General features: G+C 42.3%; 1 protein-coding gene across 7 annotated transcripts in view; it reads right to left on the reverse strand.

Moving 5' to 3' along the window:
- Positions 1–14,526, reverse strand: part of grik2 (glutamate receptor, ionotropic, kainate 2) — a 578,538-nt gene that overhangs the window by 186,826 nt on the left and 377,186 nt on the right. For all 7 annotated transcript variants that reach the window (XM_051957244.1, XM_051957249.1, XM_051957243.1 and 4 more), the window contains one exon: positions 8,089–8,202. In XM_051957244.1, coding sequence (XP_051813204.1) covers positions 8,089–8,202 — 114 coding nt within the window. The remainder of the gene's footprint in view (positions 1–8,088; positions 8,203–14,526) is intronic.

Here is a 14,526-nt window from a genome sequence, read left to right on the forward strand (position 1 = left end):
TGTTAAATTTCCTTCCTATGTCATGAAAAAAAAGAAAATGTAATCTAAAATTGAATCAATATTTAAATAAAGATCAGATTATAAATACCTAATACTGAATGAATTGTAAGTGGCCATGTAAGTGGATAAGGACGTCCCTAGAAAGAACTAAAGGTAAGTGAATAAATATTTATACAAAGGTACATATTAGAAAATTTACTGCTTCTCAAAGTTCTGCCTTTTGGTTATAATACCATCGGCAAGAGAAACAATGTGCCCGATAAATTGTTCGATACAAAGCAGAGCCGTAAACCATGAAATCTTATTGAACAATCAATCAGTCAGTTTTCCCTGCCTGAAATTACTTTGACCAAAAAGGAGTCCTTGACAGTGGTGAAGTCAACTGGCAATTAGGGAGTGAAATGCTTTGGGGCACTCTACTTCAATTGAGTCGGAAAGCAGCATCTCCACAAAGTGCTCTAAAAAGAAAGAGCAGCTCAAGCAAAGCACTGAAGGATTTTTCAAGAGGAAAAGCTTAAAAATAATGACATCTTTTGAGGGAGTCTGTTATGGCTGAGAGCCTTTCTAGCCTTCTATAATTGGTCCCACATAAAGCACCATTACAATTTGATTTGGCTATAAACAGACATTTAAAGCTGCTATGTTTAATTTGCACACCATTAATTTTGCAGACTTCTTTACTTAGAATTCATCATAGACAATGTTAGATAACTGCACAAACTAGGTTTATCTTTAGCTGTTGGTCAATGCCCTACTGCTTTCAAAAGATCTGACCCAGGTGATATGAGATGAGATGCATTTTGTTTCCTTCTGCATGTCTTCTGACTGTGTTAGGCATGCATATAATTGTTATGAGTAAAACCAACCAATTTTGTCCAAGACTTTCAAATTCACTGAAGTTACAATAATAAAACTTTGGTTCACAGTAACATCACTACAATAACAGTTGCTTTATGTCACAACTGACTGGCGCACACAGCTAATCTCAGAAAAGGGGGCCTGATAACAAGATTATTGCATTTGCAGAGATCTGTTGCAGTTTCTTTGTTTTAATCTGGTAAAGATAAACTGTGGTTGAAGCCTTGATTAACCTAATTGCAAAAGGATAAAATACACTTTAGGTCACCAACCCCTGCCATGGTTTCCCGCACTGTGTGCTTTATATATGCACAAGTATATGTATGAGCCAACCATCACATGTTGTCAAGAGATCCTAGCCTAGCCACGCTCGACCCATGTTTCTGAAGGCACAAGGGTTTAGGGAAGCTCGACAGGGAGGGAGGCGGGCTAAAAGGTTGTCTATCAAATCCCTCTGCAGCAATTGGGTAGGCATACAACCAATCAACGCAACGAATAGGCTGATGTAGTTCCGAGTGCACCTGCGGATTGTGGCTAAGTCCCATTAGCTTCCCAACCAGCGGAGCCGCGGAGCCAACTGGTATATTAAGCATTTGCCATATCCCGTCGGCATAAGTCCAAATACGTCTTTCTTCTCAATGAAACACTTCAGTGCCGTCCTTTGTTTATCTTTCAAGTTGAATTTTAGCTTCAAATCTTTAAGGGCTGTGGCCAAAGCCGAGTCGAAAGATAACTGTTTATTGTGCGCTGGTTGTTTCTGTCAGAATCGTGATGCCCACCTTCTGACTCTACACTTCATGGTGATTCGTCCGGCCAGTTTTAGGAGAATCCAGCCTCGAGCCTTATGGAGGGTAACTAGACCCACCCTGGCAGAGAATTAAATTCGTTGCCGTGGGTTGTCTAGCGCGGCTAGGCTAAAGAGATCCAGCAACAGTACTCCTATTGTACTTTTTAACTTTTGAGTCAACTTGGTAATTCATCCTTGATACGAAAGACACCAGTGAGCAACAACAACCAGCTTTTAATTGTGCCAGACTGGAGGTAATGAAAGGAATGATACTGTGTGTTAAATGTCTATTGTACAGTTCTTTCAACAAGTGAGAAGTTGTACAATACAAGGAATGTTACTGTTGTTCTTATTCTTCAAAACCTTATTTTTAATAAACTTATGATCTTTTTAACTGGTTAACTCGGAATGCTGAGTAACTGAAGCTGCATTTAGCACATGACTTGTGCTCGATATTTATATATAAGTAAGTGTGACTGACTGATTATTTAGAACTTTGCTACAGAACACCACACACTCCTAAGTAAAGGGATAGCAAGCATCAACTTCTGTCCCTTTCCAAACCTCAGTGCATACACTGCTCACCTCCCGTTAATATTTAGCAAAACGCACTCATATGAGGGCCACATGGGTCTGATGTTAGTGGGCTGTGCATGCACTAATAGCACTGACATTATATCATCCGCTAATTGCTGCTGTTATTTCAGACCTGCTCCATGAGCTTTAGTAATTAAGAGAGAAGGTGAAGGACCAAAATTATCTACATACTTCATAACTACAGTCGAATTAAAAAAAATCGTGTTACACCACAGCCCTAGTACAACCTACACTGAAGTCGTAAGGTCACAAGGCAATAGGCTACATCTGTGTTTCTCACATGGCAGCACGAGCACCGAACAAGGCACCAAACACAACGTTGTGTGTCTGTGTCTCTATATAAAAGTAAAAGATGAAGACCAAAATGCAGTCAAGCAGATGTCTTCCAAGGGAGGACAGGGGAGCTGAGGTTGCAGTCCCCTTATCAAAAGCACTCTAAGGCCAAGCAATATGGAAAGGGGACATATCCTGGCCTTGCAACCATTGCAGAGAAACAGCTGGCTGGATTCATACAAATGATACTAAACCCTACATGGCTGTGAGACTATTCAACACTAAGGGTCATAACCTATAAGTCGTAATACGTGAAAATGGTGACACACACAGATGCACAGCTAGGTGCTCCCACATAGGTAGTAGTGTATTTTGGATTTACACATGAATGGAGCTTCTTAACCTGAAAAACTCCTGCTCTGGATGCACACCTGAAGGGCTGAGCCCCATCCCTGAGGGGATAACTCAGACAAACAATGGACATAAAGTAAGGAGGCACCAGCGACGATGCAAACAGAGGAAGCGAGGTAAATAAGCCAGCATCCGGGCCCAACTACAACCGGACCTGTAGAAAACCTGCTGCACCAAGCATCTTTCTCACAAATGCTAAGATAGCAATGGGCAAGCTGCACAACACCATCAGCAGGCAGCAAAACGAACAGCCAGAGGGCATCTTTACAGTCACTGGAGATTTCAAACACTCTAATCTCATGTCTGTGCTGCCAAAGTTTCATAGGAATGTGGACATTAAAACATATAATGGCAAACCTCTGGAACAAGTATATACAAACATATCTGGAGCATACAGCACCCACCCACCCCCCTATCTTGGACAATCTGTCTTTTTAAATCCCACATACACATCCCACAGACCCATGATCAGCAGAACCAAACCTCAGTTCAAAACCGTGCAGGTCTGGACTGGAAACATCAGCACTACTGCAGGACTGCTCTGAGCGCACTGAATGGGAACTCTTTGACCATTCTGATCTTGAGCATCACACATCCATGTACTCTCTTACATAACCTTTTGTATAGACAATGCAACAAATACAAAAGTAGTGAAGACATTCACCAATTCAAAAACCTGGTTCACCAGCAGAGAACAGGTGTTACTCAATGCCAGGGACTCAGCACTCAGATCAAGAGACAGAGAGGCCTACAGAAGAGCCAGAGCAGACCTACACAAAGGGATTAAAATGGCTTTAAAAAAACTGTACAAATTGAGCACAACAACAACAACCCCTGCAACATGTGGCAAGGCATCGGGACCATCACGGACTACCAACAAAGCAATAGCACCCCCACCCCAACTGACACCTCCCTCCCAGATCAAGTCAACATTTTTTGCCCTCTTTGAGGTCAACTCCAACTCAAGATTAGCCTCACCAACCACCTCCTCCCACTCCACCCAACCAGCTAACAACCAGTCACTCACTCTCCACTACTACCAGGTGAAGATGGCAGTGCAAAGAATTATAACAACAACAAAGCAGCAGGGCCAGACCGAGTCCCAGGCTGTGCAATAAAGGCATGTGCCAGCCAGCTAGCGAGAGTTTTGACCACCACATTCAATCAGCCCCTGCAACTTGCCACAATCCCCACCTGCCAGAAGACCACCACCACCATCCCCATCGCCTGAATGATTACCAGCCAGTTGCTCATGCCAGTTATCACGATATGCTTTGAGAGACTGATTCTGGCCAACGTCACACCCTCCATCCCCCTGGACTTTGACCCGAACCAATTTGCCTACAGGGCGAACAGATGTACAGTTGACACCATCTCGCATGCCCGACACACAGCTCTCACACACTTGGAGACCTTCAATTGCTATGTCAGGATGCTGTTTGTTTACTTCAGCTCAGCCTTCAATTCCATCAACCTGAACAAGCTGATCAGCAAACTGCAGACACTGCATTTTGAAACCTCCCTCTGTCCGCAAATCAAAGACTTTCTTACCAATAGACTAAAGCATATCAGACTGGACAGACACAACTTCTCCACCATCACTTTGTACACTGATGTACACCAAGGCTGCATCCTCAGCCCCCTCCTCGACTCCCTCTCCATCCATGACTGCACACCCACCCACAGCTTAAATGCTATAACAAAATTTGCAGACGGCACAACCCTAGTCTGTTTGACAACAAACAAAAATGAGACTTCATTCAGGGAGGAGGTCCAAGCTCTCTCCACATGGTGCAGGAGCAATGACCTGAACCTCAATATAAACAAAAGAACTGACAATAGACTTCAGAAAATAAACAAAATGGTTCACAGGGGACTTGACATGTGGAACAGGTGTCTAGCTTCAAGCTCCTCAGGGTGCATATCGAGAAACACCAATCACCTCTGTAGTGAGATCCAGGTTTAAGTGATCAAAACATTCCACAGCAGATCCCTTCCTCAGATAACAACAAACTCTCTCCTCTCAGAAAGCTTAAACAAAACAGACTAAGAGCCCAAAGTGCTTTTTTATGGCTTCAGAGACATCTGTACCATCCACCAGGACACCCTAAATTCATGTTTATGACGACCTCTGACATTGCTTAAGAGACTCCTTTTTGCAGGCTATCACTATTTCTGTATTGAATTGGGACATGTATGCTTTCATGTATTTCTAACTTCACATACAGACCCTTTTTTTGCAGAGAACTGTTAACACCTTTAAATTTAATTACCATTCAAATGTTTGTGGTCCACACCGACAGAACTTTCACACCTTCTTAAGGAACTGAACTGTTTGCAACTCTGAACTCACGAGACTGCCCGGCGCCCGCACCGAGAAGCCGAGCTCTGGGAAACGAGAGAAGAGTGGCGCTGTGAGGGAACTGCCATTCCAGAACCCCCTGGCTGGCTGCCGGTGGCTGGGGAGATGCTCCGGCGGCCGGTTGCCGGAGCATCTCTCCTGCTAGCGGCTGCTGCCTGTGGCGGCCCACCGTTTCGCCGCGGCAGGTTCTTGGTGTGGTGGAGCTGTCTGGGATTACGGGAGCGAACTTTCCGCTGGCCGGCTCTTTTCCTCTTGGGTTTGCTCCCAAGAGGCGGCTCAGTCCCTCAGTGACAGCTTGTTGGAGCTCCCTCAGTTCTTCTTCCATCTGCAGTCGGGCGAGCGCCATCCCACTTCTGACACCAATGTAGCGCTGAGCGCGTCCTCTCCCAGAGAGGGGAGGAGGTATGCAAATGCGTTCATTTGCATACCTGGAAGCAGGCCCAGAAACAGCTTGTTCTGAGGAGGGCTGGTGAGAATGAATTTTTCGACCACTGAAACTCCGAACAAAGGATGATTTTGGGGCGAACAAACTTAAATACCATGTTTTTGGGCTTCTGAGACCTATATGACGTGACTGAAAAATAGCATAATATGGGACCTTTAACAATACCTAAATCTCATAAATGTAAACATTTGAACACTTTTACATTTTTGTCTGTCTCATATCACTCCCCTAATATCTCTGCGGCTTAATGGGAGAACTGAGCTGCTGATTGTTTGAGCCATTCTCAAAACATATTTTGATTATGTTATTAGTTGAGAAAGCTGCCTTACAGCTGTATGTTGAGCCAAACATGGCCAGCATGTGACCACAGTCTGTCCTCTAGAGGTGTATAAGGCACAAAAGATATGACTCTAAGAGTCGATGCTTCGTAGTGAATCTGAAGAGCCGACTCCTAACGTATTTAATGGAGTATGGAGTTTAACACTGTCCTCGCAGAAAACATGTTACTGGATCCTAGATTAAAGAAGCTTGCCTTCAGTGACAACAGAGCTGTTGATGAGACACTTCAGAGAATAAGAGCAGCAGCAGTAGCAGCCTGACACCTCCACCATTAGAGGATCAAGTGGAGGAGGAACCTCAAACTTCTGCTGTGTGGAGCCTCTTTTATGGAAGAGCAACAGGAGATGATTCAGGAGAAATCTTACAGCTGATGTTGTAATGGAGGATCATATCTAGAGGAACCCCTCATCCAACCAGCAGACGACCCACTGAGCTGGAGGCAGGACAAGGCCTCAGTCTGCACCACCTGATGAAGGTGATGGAGGAGAGACAACTTCTTCCATCTGAGAGAATCTTCTCAAAAACACGGCAGATATTCACTGAAAGAAGAAATGTATCAGCCCATCCAAGCTCAGGCTTCTGATTTGTCTGAATCTCACCCTGCACTGAAGACATTTATACTGTTTGAATACCAAGTCTGGTTCTGTTTCTGTTCTGGTTCTGTGGGTTCATGTGCAGAGTTTTGTTCTATTTGTTTTTTGTGCAAAAAAGTTTGATTGAAATTATAAACAAAAGTAAGAATACCTGTTTTTGTAACAGAACAAATGCACAAAATTAGTCAATTATAAGGCTTCTCATAAAAACACTGAATGAAAAAGTGTTTGTCAAAATACAAATGATTCATATTTGCCAGGTTAGGCTACATATGAGACTACAAAGAATAATAAATTAGGAGCCGTTTGGGAGCCGAAAGAACCGGCTTTTCTTTGGAAGCCGTGCCAAAAGCTCTCTGAAAAGAACTGAACTTCCATCACTACTGTCCTCTCTGTCGCTCATCTCTCAACTGGTTTTTGAAGGCAGAGCTGCGATGCAATGCAGCGACTTCATTGGCTGAGCAGTGTCACATGGGATGCCTGAACTCGTAAACAATTGGTCTGTGCGTTTCTGAGTTGATAGACCAATGATAAACACTGGAAAGCTGCACCGGTAAAATAGAAGCGACCTGTCAAATTTACATCTGTATACACGGCGTCTGGGTCCGGATCCGGACCGCAGTCCGCAGTCCGCCTTTTAGTGAGCCCTGTTCTCAGCCAGACACCTTCCCCCGCCCCACACAGTTTCACCGCTTCCTGACACAGAGAAGAAGGACTTATGAACGGGAAAGTGAACGTTATATCAAAAAACATACTAATACATGTGTTCGCGCATTTTTAAGTGGTTATATGGAAATTCGGGACCTTTTCTCGTGGGTATAAGGCGTATACCTGCGTGTTTACACGACTAGGTATACATATCTTTGCGCATTTTTAAGTAGGTATACGGAAATTTGGAAAATTTTCTAGTGGGTATACGCCATATACCTGCATATCACGTAGACTACACCACTGGTATAATCCTATATTCTGATTTCCAGTGACCACTGCAACATAGTGGTAACTGGAAATCACAATATAGGATTATTTAAGTATATAAATAAAATCAAATAAATATGGAAGTATTTAAGAGATATTTAAGAGACTGCCAGCAGAATTTTGTTGTATTTACATGTACATTAATAATAAAGGCATCTTATCTGAAAGTTGACCCAGCCACACTGATGCATTACCCATCCTCTAACAGCCCACCCTGTCACGGACAGCCTACTGACACCCAATAGAAGATCCCAGACATGTAGCAAACCCTCAATGTACCCAGAGGGCAATCCACTCACATCAAGACTCATGCAATTATTCCATACAAAGAAAGCCTTGACAAAGTTAACTTAGAGTTAGCAAAGCCTGTTTGAGGACAGAGCATGTTATTAGAGCAAAAAAGGATTCCAGCAAAAAATCAGAAAACAAACAAAAAATAAAGTACCAGTATGGTGGAGATGACCAAGGATCGATTGGACAAGGAATCAGAGACATTTGTAGTCTTCCCCTTCTGGTTGTCCGTCATGTTCAGGCCACTTGGAGGGTCCCAGGTACCAATCTGTAAAATGACATACATAAGTTTAATTGCTTGGTTGTGGTTCCAGAATAGATAAATTCTGAAAGCAATAGATATGCAAAAATGCATCTCTATATCTCTATATCTATATTTACAATCTAGAATATCTATATCTATTAACCTAATAACTGTTTGGGTCGCCCTCAGCAGCAACACCTCAAATCAAGGGTTTTCTATAACTGCCAATGAGTCTTTGACATCTCTGCGGAGATATTTTGGCCCACTCTTCTTTGCAGAATTGTTTAAATTCAGCAACACTGGAAAATTTTTGAGCATGAATGGCTTTTTTAAGGTCATGCCACGGTATTTCAATCGGATTCATGTCTGGTCTTTGACGAGGCCATGACAAAACCTTTATTATGTTTCTTTTTTGAAGCCATTCAGAAGTCAACTTGGTGGTGTGTTTTGGATCATTGTCCTGCTGCAGAACCCAAGTGTGCTTCAGCCTGAGATCACAAAATGATGGCCGAATATTCTCCTTCAGGATTTTCTGGTAGACAGCAGAATTCATGGTTTCATCAATCACAGCAAGTCATCCAGGTCCTGAAGCAGCAAAGCAGCCCCAGATCATCAGACTACCACAGTCATATTTTACTGTTAATTTGATGTCCTTTTTCTGAAATGCTGTGTTACTTTTATGCCAGATGTAACGAGCCACACACCTTCCAAAAAAATTTTATTTTCACCTCATCAGTCCATAGAATATTCTCCCAAAAGTCTTGGAGATCATTGAGGTGTTTCTTTGCAAAAGAAAGATGAGCCTTTATGTTCTATTTGGTCAGCAGTGGTTTTCACCTTGGAACTCAGCCATGGATGTCATGTTTTGCCCAGTTTCTTCCTTATTGTTGAATCATGAAGACTGACCTTAACCCCTTGACACCTGAATTTATTTACAATAAAAATTATTTTTAAAAAAAAACTTTTGCGTGATTTTGCTTTACAGCTGATGCTAAAATAAGTGGAGATTGTTAATTTGTCTATTTCGCATAGAAGAGATGTATAATAATAATAACAGATAATAATTGGGTCCCACTCCGACCAGTCCGACGAGAAACCAGTGCTTGCAAAAAGTTCCGAGGTACATATTGAATATGCACAAGCCGGCATTGGGGGAATAGATGAGCTATCTCGGCTGCAGTCGGAATGAAAATGGTATGATGTAAATTTGCAACAATAAACGTAGGGAACATATTGGTCTTTGGAATTCCAGAGGAGATGACAACTCAGATAAGAACACACTCTCTTAGGATGGAGGTCTAGGACCTGCATCAAACTGTCATTTTGGACATTAGACAGATCCAGAACTCTCTCCTTTCCTGAAAGAAATACCCCAGTTTCTGGAGGAAAATTGGGACACATGTATTTCTTTGTGTGCTTTCATTTACAGTAAAGGACTGTCAGACCTCCAGGCCGCACAAACTGATTTTACTCTCTGACTTGCTCCAAGCACGATGTGGAGCATCTAAAAATTCTTCTCTAATATGCGTTTTTTTCTTTATCTTCTGAAGTTCCTTTATTCCAGAGTTTGGTCTCTTTCACCAATTCATTCTGGACATTTTTGTAATTGAAGATAGACATTTTTGCTCACTGTCAACGCAAGCCTGAACTTATTTCTTTTCCTTGAGCTGTGATTTTTGACATGAACTAATTAGAACCAGTTTTCCGTTTTCCAGTCAACCTCCGTTTGGCTATTACTCGGCTAACGCCTGCTAAAATACGACGAGAGCCATCTTTTATAATCAAGTGACTTTTCATCAACTCTGGAAGAAGAGCTCGTGGTGTCCATCGCTTCAAAGATCTGCTGGTCCAGATCCACTTGCTCCGAACCGATCTCCAAATGCAGGACGTGCACCGTTGCCACAGTGACAACACAGCACTTGGGAAACAAAGACGTCCTGTCACGCTGTGAGGCGTCATCAACCGGCGACTTCTTCGTCCCAGCATACTGACGGTTCTTCTCTCAAGTAAGGCCAGTCGAGTTTCTCTGTTTCTGATCTGGGCTGATGTCACTAACCACTTGATTATTTAAATTCAACCACTTCATGTTCTTTTTGTGTATCGATCGTAGTGCAAATTATCATTTCATTGAGTCAGGTCGTCTGCTATCTGGCTTTCTGTCACCATAATCCTTATCTTTTAACCCTCTACTGCATGACTTTTTAATTTTTTGGGGGGGAAATGTCTCATCCTATTTTAGGGAAGCTTTGGGGTCCCTGATCATACATTAATAATAAAATTTGAGACCCCCACCCCCCTCAAGCAGATATTGGTTTGTTGCTTCAAGGCATCAATGTGCGACATGGGTAAGAAAACACCAAGGTTTTCTAAAATAAGTTATTTTCCTGGAACAAGGAAAATACACAATGCTATCCAAAGTTTTTATTTGATCAACAAATAAAACATTCAAATAAACAAGCAATTCATTATAAACACATTGCTGAATAGTAAACAACTGGCCAAGGATAAAAACACCATAATAAATCTATTTCAGGTATTTAGGCACTTTCCTAAACAGAATAATCAGGAAGCACATGTTCTTTATCCACTCACATGGAGTTACACTTGCATTCATACACATGCACACACATGAACACACACACACGAACACACAACTGACCCCTGATCTCACACAACTGATTCGGGGATCTGTCTTGTTTATTCAGTGTGGAACTTCAGGAAGCAGTTGCGATCGGGGGTAAAGCAGAGGTGGACATTACATTTGCGGCACATAGCTTTTGGTGTACCATTGCACCGTGGCACCCTGCATCTCCCCTTGTCCCCGGTCATAATGAGCCAGTGAGCTGTTTGATCCAGGCGGACATCTGGGACTGGAATGGGAGCTGTGGGTCCTCTCTTCATCTTCTCCTCATATGCACCAGCAATGGACAGACTGTGACGACTTCTCTTCTTCTCCAGGCTCTTCCCACTTTTGCAGAGGCCCTCAGCAATGTATGACTTGAACGTATAAAGCTTAATTACCTCTTTCTTAACCATACCACTGCCTTCAAAGTCTCTTCGGTACAGCAGCCAGGTGGTGGTGATGATCATGTCCAGGAGGCGGTAGTTAGTGTTGTGGAGTTTTCTCCATCTCGGGAGGTGAGGCACTTCAGCCACCTCTTCATGTTCATCTTCTTGCTCTTCCTCTGTCTCAGACTCGCTGTATTGAGGCTGGTTTTCTCCTGAACAGAAGAAAAAGGAAGCACATATTAGAAACACACAGATATACAGTCACCCACATGCACACACGCACGCACGCACGCACGCACGCACGCACGCACACACACACACACACACACACACACACACACACACACACACACACAGAGTTACATTTCCAACTGACCCCTAACTGACCCCTGAGCTATGAAGTGTCCCTCAAACCTGACTCAGGGATCCATTCCTCCTGGTCCGTTTCCTCACTGTCAAGTTCACTGTCCTCGCTGTCTGTGGGAATGGCCCTAACCTCAAAATCCTCCCGCTTCCTTCCATAAAATGTATTAACATCCATGTCCTGTATAAATATCATTAGATTGTAAAGTAAAAATATTGACTATGATCATTTATGCATAAAAACACATCTCCATACATACACATGCAAATGCATTACATTGCCTGAATAAAATTGGTCTCGCTGCACAATGTTGCCTTGAGGCAACAAATGAAAAAAACACAGTTTTAATATATAAATAAAAACAAAATAAGTATTTAAACAATCAAACAAGCTTCCCTGTACACTCATGCACATGCAACATATTTTTTTTTGGTATAAAGGTATTCAATTTTAACATGTTAAAAAGTGAAATTAATCTTACCACTCTGTAGCATGTGTCCCATGCGGCTTGACTTCCTGAAAGGACTGCTCTACCCCCAAACAAAAGGGTACACCCACTTCAAATGGTCATTTCATTGGACAGAGATGTGTCTGGTATTATTATTTGAAAAAAAAAAATTAAGAATTCTTTTAAAGGGCCACTGTGGGATTGTAAAATGTGGTTTGTTGCCTGAGGGCAACGCTATGCAGTAGAGGGTATGCTGATTTGAATCTGATAAACACACACACACATACAATCTCACACACACACACACACACACACACACACACAGACACACACACACACACACACACGTATTCACGCACGTACACACGTCACATTTCTCACTGTACATAGCTCACTTGTATTGTTTTGGTAGAATAGTTAATAAATGTTTTAACTGAGACCAATCCACCATCTTGTGCTTTTCTGTGTGTGAGAACTGGGGTCAATTTCAACCGACAATTCTAGACTTTCAGATATCAGACTGATTAACTGTATTTCAACAGGAATCTCCTTGAGATTCTGCCTAAATAAATAATTTCCCCAGATAACCGGGGTGGTGCCCCTTTTACTTAACGAGTGCAAAAATAACCACTTGAGTTGTTATCCTACAACATCAAAGGGTTAACCGAGGCAAGTGAGGTTCTTTAGATGTTGGTGATATCCTGGATGAGTTGTTACTGTGCTCTTGGGGTAATTTTGGTCAGTGGGCCAGTCCTGGGAAGATTAACCACTGTTTTATGTTTTCTCTATTTTGTGACAATGGCTCTCGCTGTGGTTCGCTGGACTGCTAAAGCTTTAGAAAAGGTTTTGTAACCCTTTTAGATTGATGGATGCCAATTACTTTGTTTCATTTGGATCGCAGCATTTTGTTCCAAATTAAAATACTATAACATGACACATGACACAGGCTGTCAAACCAACTCACTACATATATATATATATATATATATATATATATATATATGTGTGTGTGTGTGTGTGTGTGTGTGTGTGTGTGTGTGTGTGTGTGTGTGTGTTTGTGTATACAGTTGGGATTGAAAGTTTGGGCACCCCAGGTAAAAATTTGCATTAATGTGCATAAAGAAGCCAAGGACAGAAAGAAAAATCTCCAGAAGGCATCAAATTACAGATAAGACATTCTTATGTCAAAAAAAGTTTGATTTTATTTCCATCATTTACACTTTCAAAATAACAGAAAACACAATAATAGCATCTGCAAAAGTTTGGGCACCCTGCAGAGTTAATACCTTGTACTGTCCCCTTTAGCAAGTATCTATCCATCCATTCATTCTCTATACACCACTTTATCCTCACTAGGGTCGCGGGGGGTGCTGTAGCCTATTCCAGCTGACTTGGGCGAAGGCGGTGGACACCCTGGACAGGTCGCCAGTCTGTCACAGGGCTACGTATACAGACAAACAATCACACTCACATTCACACCTATGGGCAATTCAGAGTTATCAATTAACCTCAGCATATTTTTGGACTGTGGGAGGAAGCCGGAGTACCCGGAGAAAACCCACGCATGCACAGGGATAATATGCAAACTCCATGCCGAAAGATCCCAGGCCCACCCCAGGATTTGAACCGGGGACTTTCTTGCTGCAAGACGAAAGTGCTAACCACTACACCACTATGCAGCCCCCTTTAGCAAGTATCACAGCTTGTAAATGCTTTTTGTAGCCAGCTAAGAGTCTTTCAATTCTTGTTTGAGGTATCTTAGCCCATTATTCCTTACAAAAGTCTTCTAGTTCTTTGAGATTTCTGGGCTGTCTGTCACACACTGCTCTTTCAAGGTCTGTCCATAGATTTTCAATTATGTTGAGGTCAAGAGATTGTGGAGGCCATGGCAAAACCTTCAGTTTATGTCTCCTCATTATCCATTTGTAGAAGCTATCCTCTCTTTAACTTCAGTTTTTTTCACAGATGGCATCAAGTTAGCATCCAAAATTTGCTGAAATTTTATTGAATCCATTTTTCCTTCTACTCGTGAAATGTTCCCTGTGCCACTGGCTGTAATACAACCCCAAAGCATGATTGATCAACCCCCATGCTTAACAGTTGGACAGAGGTTCTTTTCATTAAATTCTGTGCCTTTTCTTCTCCAAATGTACCTTTGTTCATTCCGGCCAAAAAGTTCTATTTTAACCTAATCGGTCGACAGAACTTGTTTCCAAAATACATCAGGCTTGTCTAAATGTTCATTTGCCAACTTCAACGTTGAGGACATAGAAGAGGTTTTCTTCTGATGACTCTTCCATGAAGACCATATTTGTGAAAGTATCTCTTTATAGTGGAATAGTGTACCACAACTCCAGTGTCTGCCAGATCTTTCTGGAGGGATCGTGCAGTCAAACATGGATTTTGACTTGCTTTTCTCACAATGCAAGCTGTTCTGTCTGATCTTTTTCTTGGTCTTCCAGATCTTGCTTTAAATTCCACTGTTCCTGATGACTGCCATTGGCATCTGAAAACGCTTTGCTACCTT

The sequence above is a fragment of the Acanthochromis polyacanthus genome, chromosome 12 (assembly GCF_021347895.1).
Source record: "Acanthochromis polyacanthus isolate Apoly-LR-REF ecotype Palm Island chromosome 12, KAUST_Apoly_ChrSc, whole genome shotgun sequence".
In the NCBI taxonomy this organism is placed as follows: Eukaryota; Metazoa; Chordata; class Actinopteri; family Pomacentridae; genus Acanthochromis; species Acanthochromis polyacanthus.